The sequence below is a fragment of the Cicer arietinum genome, chromosome 5 (assembly GCF_000331145.2).
Source record: "Cicer arietinum cultivar CDC Frontier isolate Library 1 chromosome 5, Cicar.CDCFrontier_v2.0, whole genome shotgun sequence".
NCBI lineage: Eukaryota > Viridiplantae > Streptophyta > Magnoliopsida > Fabales > Fabaceae > Cicer > Cicer arietinum.
In genome coordinates, this window is record NC_021164.2 from 71,646,951 (window position 1) to 71,658,901 (window position 11,951).

At 25.9% G+C, this 11,951-nt stretch overlaps 2 protein-coding genes across 2 annotated transcripts in view; both read right to left on the minus strand.

Annotated features, from left to right (window-relative positions):
• Positions 1–2,349: 2,349 nt before the first annotated feature.
• Positions 2,350–8,028, minus strand: LOC101494597 (protein DETOXIFICATION 27-like). The gene is made up of 9 exons (XM_004501622.4): positions 7,566–8,028; positions 6,931–7,472; positions 6,062–6,148; positions 5,622–5,678; positions 4,249–4,487; positions 4,045–4,163; positions 3,870–3,959; positions 3,662–3,763; positions 2,350–2,602 (listed from the first exon to the last, which is right to left on the minus strand). Exons 1-8 carry the CDS (start codon positions 7,836–7,838, stop codon positions 3,689–3,691), a joined length of 1,482 nt encoding a protein of 493 aa, XP_004501679.1. The 5' UTR covers positions 7,839–8,028; the 3' UTR covers positions 2,350–2,602; positions 3,662–3,688.
• A 2,144-nt stretch (positions 8,029–10,172) lies between these two features.
• Positions 10,173–11,951, minus strand: part of LOC101494285 (protein DETOXIFICATION 27-like) — a 4,292-nt gene continuing 2,513 nt past the window's right edge. Inside the window, exons 4-8 of the mRNA XM_004501621.4 lie at positions 11,804–11,879; positions 10,940–11,178; positions 10,711–10,829; positions 10,479–10,565; positions 10,173–10,394 (exon numbers count right to left, since the gene is read on the minus strand). Of these exons, the coding sequence (XP_004501678.1) occupies positions 10,344–10,394; positions 10,479–10,565; positions 10,711–10,829; positions 10,940–11,178; positions 11,804–11,879 (572 nt within the window). The 3' untranslated portion in view covers positions 10,173–10,343. The remainder of the gene's footprint in view (positions 10,395–10,478; positions 10,566–10,710; positions 10,830–10,939; positions 11,179–11,803; positions 11,880–11,951) is intronic.

Sequence of the window (11,951 nt, forward strand, 5' to 3'; positions counted from 1 at the left end):
TTTTTTTTAATTTTTTTATTTTAAATTATTTTTTTTAAGTCAACTTATTTTTTTAATATCAATAAAATAAAATTTATAAAATTTGATATATATAAATATAAATATATATATATATATATAAATATATATATATAAACTAATATAATAATTTATTTATTAAAATCGTTGTTTCCGTGCGATGCACGGGTTACGAACTAGTTACAATTTAAACGAAAGCATGACATAGCCGATCCAAAATAGAAAACAATTTCATCTTTATTTAACACATGTAAAAATAATTTATATTAATGTTTAACAAATTAATCATCCTAAAGTTTTATTTGAATAGAATGGAAGCGTGTAATATCATCACGACCTAATTTAGTTCATATTAAAGTCGAATACGAGCAGTTGATTTCAGTTTACAAACTTGTGAAAAAAATTATCATCTATATTTTATACTTAATGGAAACTTTTTTTTTAAAAAAACTAAAAATTAGTAGATTTAAAAAAAAAATTGAAAATCACAAAACTTTAGAAATTTTTTTTAATACGTTCATTTAAAAAAAAATACAAATTGTTAAAGTGTTTACTAGAAAACTTAATTTACATCGAAGAATTTAAAGTTTGAATTTTTCAAAATACATTAATATTTTGAAAAACTTAAATTTACACATTTGTGTTTTAAAAAACTCATTTTCAAATTTTTTCAAAATATATAACCATTTTTTTATTGACGAAACAAAAGAAAATCAAAAACTCAAAAACAAAATCTCAATACAAAATAAATATTAAAATATAAATATGGTTAAAATAGTGCATACCAAAAACTTTAAGTTTAAGTTTATTATATCACGTAAACATTCAAAAAAAAAATTTAACTCTAAATATTTTAAAGTACATTTGTATTTTTGAAAGCACACATTTGTATTTTAAAAAGTCTAAATCTTAAGTTTTTCAAAACACAATTAAAGATGGTGAGAGTTAGACAATTATTTTTTGTTTTGTTAAAAAATAAAAAGTAAAATGATTACTGTGTAAAATATAGAGATGAAAATATACATCTGTGGGGGGTATAACATAAATTTTTTCAAACCTGTTTACCCAAAAAAAAACACATAAATTTACAAACTCGTCTCTTCCATTTTTTTTATTTAGGTAAATGTTTCTTTAATTTTTGGACTTTTTATTAAATTTTAATTTTCAATAATGTAAAATATACAAACAAATTCTAATTTTCAATAATAAATTTAGAAGTGAAGAGACAAAATCAATAGGACAGATTAATATTCACATGTTATTTAAGTCCAAAAAGGAAGAAAAACCACCAAAAAGAAGAGCAGGCCTAATATATTGGAAATGGATCATGCATATTGTTGTGCAACTCTTTTATCGGGCCTTGCTATTTATACCGCCCATCAAAAACGTTTCCCACGCCACTGGCTCATTTCTTATGCTAAGAAGTTTTCTAAATTTAAAAAAAATATATTTCTTTTTTAAAAGTAGTTATGTTGAAGATAGATTGAATAAATTAATAAAAATATTTATTGAGATCAAAATATTTTAGTTATTTCAGTATAAAATTTTGGTCAGCAGTTTTGCAGCTAAAAAATATGAATAATATCATAAAATGGAAAATACTTACAAAGTGATATGTCATTTAATAAGATAAAATTAATCAGTTATAAATAAGATCCTTAAAAAACACACAATTTATCTTTTATAATTGTTGAAAGTCTCGCACATTTTATATATGATAAAAACAGATGATGATACTGAAGTTTGGTCTTTAATCAGGGATGGAAACATTGATAACTTTTTTTTATTAAAATAACAAACTTGGGACTAAATATGGATGAGATTTTAAAAAAAAAAAAAACTAAATTTGATATAAAGATATTTTATACAATCAAAAAATATATAAGAAAATAAGAACATATGATGTCAATGTAAATTTTTAAACTGACTTTTAATCAAAATGTAATATTTTGTGATTATTTTTAAATAAATATTTTAAAGTGAATTTATGTAAATATATAATTGTTTTTTATTTTATTGGATGTAGTTTTATACGGAGGTTGTATGGTTATTAAACTCATAAATATTAACCTTTTAAATTGTGTAAGGCAAGTGTAAGAGGGCAAAATAAAAAGTTGGAAAATATATCTAATTACTTTTAATAAAAATTTGACAGTTTTTATATAGTGATATAAACAAATTCAAATATGGTTTTAATATATGAGAGTTTTTTTTAATGTGTGAGTTCAACAAATTTTTAAATTTTCACACTAATATTTTTTATGTTTCACACAAAATTCAAAGAAGAATTATTGATTCAAAAAACGAGAAAATATTAAAATGAACCATTAATTACAGATAAAAAAACCAATAATTAATAAGTATTTTATGACATAATTAGTTTTATTAATTAATATTTTATTAATAAAAAATAATGATGAATACTTTTCCATTAACAAGCTAATGCTCACTAGGAATAAATATTTTTTCAAAGATAGAATGACCGAATAAAATCACGCACGCTAGCTTCATCTTCTTCCCTTTTCGAAACACAATCACATGCTTCATCACTTACACTTCTTCTATTCCTATATTTTTGACGATCCTGCAAATATAGGATAAATTTGGTTAGTGTTAATCCAACTAAAGAATGGTTTATATAATCATTTTATCTAACCAAAATTAACATAACAAGCATGATTAACCGAAACAACTTTGTCCAAAAACAAAACTGATAAGATAGTGACATTTTATTAAACTTTTTGTTTAATTGTATTATTTGTTCCTTTATTTTTTTTTTAAAAAAAAACAGTTTTAGTTTTTCTCAATTTTTTTTATGTAAAATACCGATGTGAAATATTTTAAATGATATCATATACTTTAATGATCTAAAGTCATTTAAATATATTGATTATTTGTATGTCATTAATTAGATTACAAAAATTAATTATTTTTGAAACTAAAAATAAAATTTTTAAGAAGTTTTTTTTGCAATATCATAATCGTTGATTAATTCAAATCATTATATTATGACGTCATTTAAAATTGTTTAATTGTAATTTTGATCTCTTTATTTTAGCTGAATCATGAAAATAGTCATCTCATTTAATTTTTTTTTAATTTTAGTTCATAAACAGAATTTGAATCTAAAATTTGATGAAGTATCTTTTTTTAAGCCACAGTACAATTGTTGCACTACGCAAGTCATTTTTTATTTACATAATGACATCAAGCTCTTATTGCAACTCGTGTTACTGAATTGAGACATGATTCGACTTAAATAAACACACATAAAAATGATATTTCATCAAGTTTTGAATCAAATTCTATTTAAAAATCAACATTGGGGAGAAATAAAATTGGTAGACTATTTTCGTAATTCAAATAAAATAAAGACACCAAAACTGCAATTAAGTCAAATATATGAATCACTAATTTTTAGTCTTAAAAATTAAAAAAGATCAAAACTAAAATATTTTAAAATATAAAGACTATTTTTATGAGTAAATAAAAATAAAAAAGATGAAACTACAACCAAACCTAAATATTTATATTAGACCTAACTTCTATCAATATAAAAGAGTTGTAAAATAAGAAGGATGACTTTTTATAAACTTTATTTTGAAGAGAGTGAAATGAAAAAACATGGAACATATATACATACAGTAAATTATGTGCAATTTAAGGAGTATTAGTTGGATATCTGCAATTGGTCATCCGGGTTAGTGGTAGACCACTTGTTTACACGTGAGCTAGCGTTCTCCGCCTGCACAAGAAAAAGAAATTATACATCAATATGAAAGGATTAAAATTAATAAAGAATATATATAGTTTATGTTGAAAATGTATATAATATAGTATATAGTATATACCTCCTTTTCCCAATCACATCGTAGTGTTACTATAATAAGTATCACTGTTTGAGTTGCTGTGCCACCGAGTATCATCCCACCCCAAATCCCCTGTCACCATCGATCATTCCCATATATAAATTAAATAACTCAAAATTCAAATCACAAAGTAGTGGTAATTAATTCATATACGTACACTAACACCAGTATTGAACACCCATCCCATTAGAATTCCAAGAGGGAGGCCAATTAGGTAGTAACATCCTATATTAATGTATGCCACAAATACTTGCCATCCCGAACCAACAGCCACTCCTGTATTAAATTATATTATTTTATATTAGCTAGTCTTCTATATCAATTTAATTAATTACATGTCATTTGAATTCTCTAATATTACCAGACAAAATAGGTTGAATACTATTGAGAAGAATGGTGAGTGCTAAGAGGATTGACATGCCATCCACTTCTTGAAGCACAGAAGTGCTCGAGGTGAAAATGTATGCAAACTGCCGATGGAATATTATTATCAGAATGCAGAACAACAATCCAATTACTGTTGATTGTACCACTGACACTTGTGTTGCAAATTTTGCTGATTTCCCATTTCCTGCACCTAGTTCATTTGCCACCCTTACCCTGCAAATTACTAATTCATTCAACCTTTTTTGTAACCATATCTAAATGCTGTAATATCACTTGAGATAAATAAGTGGTTCAGGTTAGTGTTTGGAATAGTTTTAGTTTCAATCCTCCACACAAAAATTCTTAATTAGATTTTAGTTACTTTCTATATTATTCTTATTTTTTTTTTTAATATATATTAAAATAGGCTAAATTACATATGTGGTCTCTTAACTTAATTTCAGTTAACGTTTTAGTCATTTATCTTTTTTTTTTCTCCAGATTTAGTCCTTTATTCCTAACAATATCAAATAAAGTATGAAAATATAAGTTTATTTGAAGATTTGCTTTACGAATTTGATGAAATTTGTATTATATTGAAGAATATAATTAATTTTATGAGTTTTGATTGAATTTTTTTTTGAATTTTTGTATAAAAAATGATAACGTTGTTGAAATTTTAAAATATAAAATATCAAATTGTCACTTAAAATTAAAATAAAGGACCAAATCGAAAAAAAAAAATAAAATACTAAAACGTTAACTGAAATTAAGTTAAGTAACCACATATGTAATTTAACCATTAAAATATAAAGTTAACTTTACAAATTCTAACCAGCAAACAAACTTTAAAAAAATTCTAACTAAAAGATTTATGACTCAAATTCTAACAACCAATTAGTAAGATTTACTCATTAAAATTTTAAAAACAAATTAGAGAATAAAAAATTTCTACTATATATACCCTAACTCTACAACTGAACAATCATTCAACATCGATGACCCAACAATCATTCAAGAATTCATCACTTATAGTTTCAAACTTTCAATTGTTGCGATTGATACAGCTAACTTCAAAACTAAATACACAAACAATGATGGTGATATGCTTTGAATTTTCACCAACTTCTTGACCAATCAATAAATTAGTAGGGCAGCATTTAATTTTGAATGCAGACAAAAGTAAGATGGATGTGCATCTCTCCTCGAAGTATATGATCTCTACACTCTTTACTCTAATGAAACCATATTCCAATATATGTGTATGATACAAAATTCAAACCAATATCTAAATGAAACACATTGTTACTCTAATGAAACAACATTCTAATTAATCCATTTGATGAATTAAATAAATGGATATCATACCCGGTACCAGCGAAGAAAGCAAGGGGAATCATCATTTCCCACCCATTGATAGTCATACTGCAAAACCAATTAAAGTGCATTTGTTATAGTCTTTTTTTTAAATAATCATTTTAAAAAAAATATATAATTACTTTTGAATGTTTTCATTTATTTGTTACAGATTTTTTAAAACACAAAAATCTAAAAAATAGTTTAAAAACTGTTTTTTTTTTTAATAAACTTCTTTTAGTAATTTAAAAAAAATCATGGTTTATAATTAATTATTTAAAAATAATATAAAAAAATCTATAAATTTTAAAACACTAAAATCAATTTTTTTAAGTATAATATTAATTTTATTTATAATTGATATTATTTTTTTAAGTTCATCCTTCGAGATATATGATGAATTCATCTTCTTTTCTTTCTTTTATCAAAATGTTTTTACACCAAAAACTTACCATACCGACAAGGCATCAACAGCAACAGTGGCATTCTTCAATTGGCCAGTCATAAGTAGCAATATTCTGTAGTACCAATTCTCCAAACTGCACAAATCAGATATTAATTAAAAATTCCAACCATAAATAATAAACACCAATATATTCCTATCAGCCTTATTAAATTCAAGACATACAAGTTTAAAGTTAAGATGTTACTATCTTATTTAGTAAAGAGAAAAACTAGCTAAACTCTTTCTAACGCTCTTCAATTTTAATATGAATACAAATTAAATTTAAGTGTCACCCACGTAATTAATTATGTGAAACAATGTAAGTTTCAATAGGAAGAAAGTGTGGGCGAGTGTGCTACAGTATTGCTAACCATTATTTTTTTTGTTAATTTTGGTGAAAAAAATATGGTGTTTGTTTTAAGAGGGTCAACAAAGAGAGAATTTTGGAAAATTGAGTCTATAATTTGATATATATTAAATATTTAAAAGAGTCTATAATTTGATATATATTAAATATTTAAAAGAGTCTATAACTTGATATGTATTAAATATTTTAATAAATTATTAAAAAAATTATATTATATTTTATTTATCTGATTGTTTTTTTAATTTTTTAAAATATAAAATATATATTAAAAGATAGTAAAAATATTTGATATATTAGTATGCAAAAGCAAATTCAAATTTGCACCACTATTAAAAGTAACGTGTATAAATTAAATTCAAAATTTAAATTAAATATATCAACTTTTTTTAATTACTTTAAAGACAAAAAAAACAAATACATCGTTAAGCTTTTAAGGGGAAATAACTCTCAGTTGATTTTGGTGAAATAGAGAGAATAATTTAATTAAAGATAAAGTTGAGATATGATACCAAAGCATGACTCCAGAAGCAAAAGAGAGTTTGAAGAAATCCCAAAGTCCAGAAAAGGCTTCCATTGAAAAACCATTCCAAGTTAAAGGACATCCACCACAAACAGTGTAACCAAGCATACCAAACACCAAAACCCACCAAGAAACATCCAAAGCAATAGCAGCACCAATAAGTCCAAAATCCCAAACATAAATCAATAGCCAACTAGTGACAACGTTAATCACCAAACCCAACAAAGAAACCCAAGCAATAACAGAGGTTTTGAGCTGGCATTGCAAAAACCTCTGTAAAGGAAACTGAAATGCAAAACTAAAGTGCAAAGGTATAAGCCAAATAGCGACAATACCACTCCACTCTGCCACGTCATCAGGTTGTCCTAGGAATTTTAAAATCGGAGTGGCAAAAATGTAAAATGGTAACAATAGAAAACAACATAGGAATAGAACAATCCATGATCTCTGTAGATAAATTCCTAACATGTTGTATCTTTTTGCCCCAAAAGCTTGTCCGCATAGTGTCTCCAACGCACTTGCCATCCCCAACTATATCAATCACAAACAAACACATCAAAGTCATTTTTCTTGAAATAAGATATGCAAGTGGAAATGGAATTTGATGTGATAATGAAATCTTACAAGAAGGCCGAAATTAAAACCAACGATGACAGCATTAGCAATGGAAATGGAGGCAAGTTGGACGTCACCAAGGTGACCAGCGAAGGCTTGAGTAACGACGTTCATGGTGAAGGAAGCGACGCGGCTGAAAATAGAGGGACCCACAATAAGCCATAGTTTCTTCGTTTCGATCCAAATCTTGTTTCCAAGTCGTTCTTCCTCTTTCGATACTTGTTCTGGCAATAGCGATTCGATTAGAGTGTAACCATCACTCTCTCTATTCATGCTACCCATGATTTAGGAACACTCTACAAATTATAATGAATGTAAGTACAAAATTGTGCAAAACCAATTAATATATATATGTTAGGTGCACAGCTTCAAATCGAATCGGCTTTTAGGGTTGCGCTAACTACCCTTCAAACCTCTTCTAATTTTTCATGGAAAATGTTTCATACATACTTACTTATCCGTCCAATATACATCTTCAGAAAATAATGTAATTAAATTAATATATTAGTGAAGTCACACAAAAAATTAAAGTATTAAATAAATTGCTATTAAAATTTGATAGCAATTTTTTTTTCCTTTTCTTCTTAATTTTTTTTAAAATTTTTCAATTTTTCCTTTTTATCATTTTTTTTCTCCTATTTATGTGTTTTTATTATACTTAAAAAAAATTAAAAATTAACGAGTAACACTCCAGTTTGTCGTGAGTAGAGAATTATTATTTTAATTTTTTAATTATGAAAAAAAAAGATACACTAACAGTTTAAGTATAATGCTTTGGTCATTTTTTTTCTTTTTAAATCAGTCAATTATTTTTTTAAATGTATTTATCTTTTAAAATATGTAAAAGTGATTTTTTTGATATTTTTAATTAAAAAATGGATCTGTATTCTATAATTATAATGATATACATAGAACAAATATTTGGTAGCTTTTCAATTCATTTATTTAATTAAAGGCAATATTTTAGTCATTTAAGTTTATTTTTTCCAATTCACTCCTTTAATTTACATTCATTTGCATCATTAACATTTAAGATATATTAAATTATGAATTCAATTTTTTAAGTTTGAAAATTTTCTTAATATTACTATTATAAAGGACCAACGGTGCAAAGATAATATAACTTAAATAATTAAATCAAAATAAAATAAACTTAAAACACCTAATCATGAAATGAGTTAAACTTAAAAATTATAGATATAATTTTACCTTAATTTAAATCTATTTGTCACCAAATCGATCTGATTTGATAGAGACGTCAAGTCATCAAGTTTGACCAAGTCAAATAGGTTCATAAAGATTTAGATTGTCCGATCTAATAGGCCATTTGAACTTGTCCTCCCATCGATTATTGGTTAGATTGGTATGAGTTTTTAATACACTTATTCTAGATTATTGCGACTAAAGTGAACTGAAACTTTAATTTTTGAAATTATAATGAAAAGAAAATTTGGTCCACAAAATTATATAATGATAAATTAGTGGCAAAATACATAATTTAGTCATTTAAATTACACAAAAATATCAAATTTGTTCTTTAACTTTTTTTTTTTATCAAACTAGACTTTTATGTTTGCAAATGTTACAATGTTGAACAATTTTTAGTCTAATCTCATTTCAATCATTTTTAACTAGAGATTTTTTAGATTTTACTATGAGTTTTGTTATCAATCATATAAAGAACAAAATAATAAATTTTCATGATTTGGATTAAGAAAATTTTACGTTTTAATATGTATTAATATGTATTTCAGTTGAATTTTTTGTGGTTTAATTATTTTTTTAAAGTTGATTGAGGGTTTTTGTTCTTATGATTATTGCAATCAAAACCACTTCAAAATTATACGAGTTTATTGAAAAATTGAGAGACTTTCAGATTTTGTTTTTACTCGGTTTTAAATTTGAATCGTCAATGTAAATATTTACAAACATTAAAGACAAATTTGACATAAAAAAAAAAAAAAAAACTAATATGTTATTTTCGTGTAACTTAAAATATCACAAAATATATTTTATTTAAATTAATCATTAAAATTAAAAGTCGATAATCAATTCAATTTTTCCTTCATCTAGAGAAGTGCATTTCTGATATACCAAAAAAATATCATATTATTTAGAAATCAAGATTAAAGGTACTCTCTGTCTCAAAATAATTTTCGCATTTGTAAAAAATATTAGTCCAAAAAATATCGTCATTTTTTATTTCCAATACGGCGTTTATTATTATTTTTTCAATTATATCCTCTAATTAATATAATTTATACAACTCTCAAATTTCTTTTGTCAATTTTACATTTATTGTAATAATAATACATCAATAGAGATAAGGACAAATTAATAAAATTATTATTCTTCTTTTTATTTAATATTTTTTCTTAATATACGTAAAATGTTAAATACTAATGAGACAAAGAAAGTAATTTATAAACACCCATTTCCCAAGACTATAACCTTACTAATTTCATATCAATACTTGATTTCAGTTTACAAACTCTTTTTTTTTTATTAACAAAAAAAAGTGTACAAATTCATCCCTTCAGTCAGCTCTGTTCTTAACTTCTTGGGGTATTGTACAATACAACAAATATACACTAGGATTAAAAACTGAGGCCAAAATAATTCATCACGGTCCAATATTCTTCAAGAATAAGCTTTATTAGGCAATTGAATATACATCCAGTTTCTGTTTTTACAAATAAAATGTTTTGATAAATCAAAAAACAAAACTATCTTAAATAGCAAAGTTTTATCATTCAGTTGATACAATACAACATGAATTCATGTTCGTTATTGGTTGGACGTTGCATCCACCTTAACAAGAATCTGCACTTTCCGTATCTACAAACAAGATAACAAGCACATCATTGTTACAAGTCCGGTTATCAATTATCACCAACCAGACAAGCAAAAACAAAAACTCACCTCTCTTTCCCAATCATATCTCAATGTAATAATGGCCAAGATCAACGTTTGAACCACCGTTCCGCTCATCATTCCGGTCCACATGCCCTAATATGTTTAATTAATAAATCAGAACATTATCTGCATTTATAATTATGTTTACAAAATATTTATGTGGTAAGATATGATTGAATACATCTGTAAAATAAAAATCTATACGAGCATTTAGATTGTGAGTTGTGACTGCACTTACAACAATGCCTGAAGGTAGTAGCCAGCCTAGAAGAATCCCGAGAGGTATTCCGACGAAATAGTAACTTCCAATGTTTATGTAAGCAACCACTGCTTGCCGACCAGATCCGACTGCTACACCTGAAAACCAACTGACACCGATAAAAAAGGACAGTGTCGGAAATTGTAATATTTTTCAGAAAATTGACATTTGAGTTGAATGCATATAAGTAAACTATTAGATACTTTACCTGAAAGAACTGGTTGAATGCAATTAAGAAGAATGGTAAAAGCTAACAAGAATGCTAATTCATTGACCATTTGGATTACAGATGAACTTGATGTAAAGATCAAAGCAAGCTTCTCATTAAAGGCCACAATTACCAACCAAAAGATCAATCCCACCAATACAGTATTTACCACTGAAACCATTGTCGCAAATTTTGCCGCTTTCGCATTGCCTGCGCCAAGCTCGTTCGCTACTCGCACCCTAAAAGGAGCAATGTGAAATGATAAAAAAAAAAGAGAAATGTTGAGATTTTAGACAGTTCTTAAATTTTTGTCCTGTCACAATCTTCAATTGTCAAATTATTTCCAACACTACTACATTAAACTGATGAAAATTCTATTTCTATGATTATTTGCTTGGACGTAATAATGTAGAAATCGTGTTTGATAGTATTTGCCAAACTCGGAACATAACGTGTAATACAACACCTATCAAGACTAGCTGATGCTGCATTGCTGCATCAAAGATGGAATAAAAACACATACTTTTGTTGCAGTTTCCCTAAACCAAGACTAGTGTCTACAATAAAGCATATAGATTTTTGAGAACTTCCGTTTAAACTGAACAAAGTTACTTTCAAAGATACTTATGGAATTTTTCTTCAGCTTCCAAATTTACCTTATAGTTCAAAATATAATCTCTCCATCTTGTCAAATTCAATTAACAAAACTAAGGTTGGTTGTTTATTGAGTATAAAGGTTCTGTTTATGATCATTGATTCTATTTAATGAGTACATCAAAGTTTATGCTACTCTTGTTGCTACCAAAAATATAAACTTAGCAAGCTTTGAGAAGAATAAAAGGAGACTTACAACCAACAACATACCCAGTTGCAGCCAAAAAACCAAGCGGTATCATTGATTCCCAACCATAAATAGTAACACTGCAAAAAATTCGGCGAAAATCCAATAAATACAGCGAAAGATATGATCATATTAAAAGTAAAAAAGCAATGGAAGTAAAAAAGTGTAGAA

What these genes read in the sequence shown, in the direction of transcription:
- LOC101494597 (XM_004501622.4), bottom strand. Translation starts at nt 7,838, where the DNA reads ATGGGTAGCATGAATAGAGAGAGTGATGGTTACACTCTAATCGAATCG. An exon ending in GTTTTAATTTCGGCCTTCTT is followed by an intron (nt 7,473 to 7,565) that starts GTAAGATTTCAT and finishes TGATTGATATAG; the next exon opens with TTGGGGATGGCAAGTGCGTT. An exon ending in TATTCAACCTATTTTGTCTG is followed by an intron (nt 4,164 to 4,248) that starts GTAATATTAGAG and finishes AATTTAATACAG; the next exon opens with GAGTGGCTGTTGGTTCGGGA.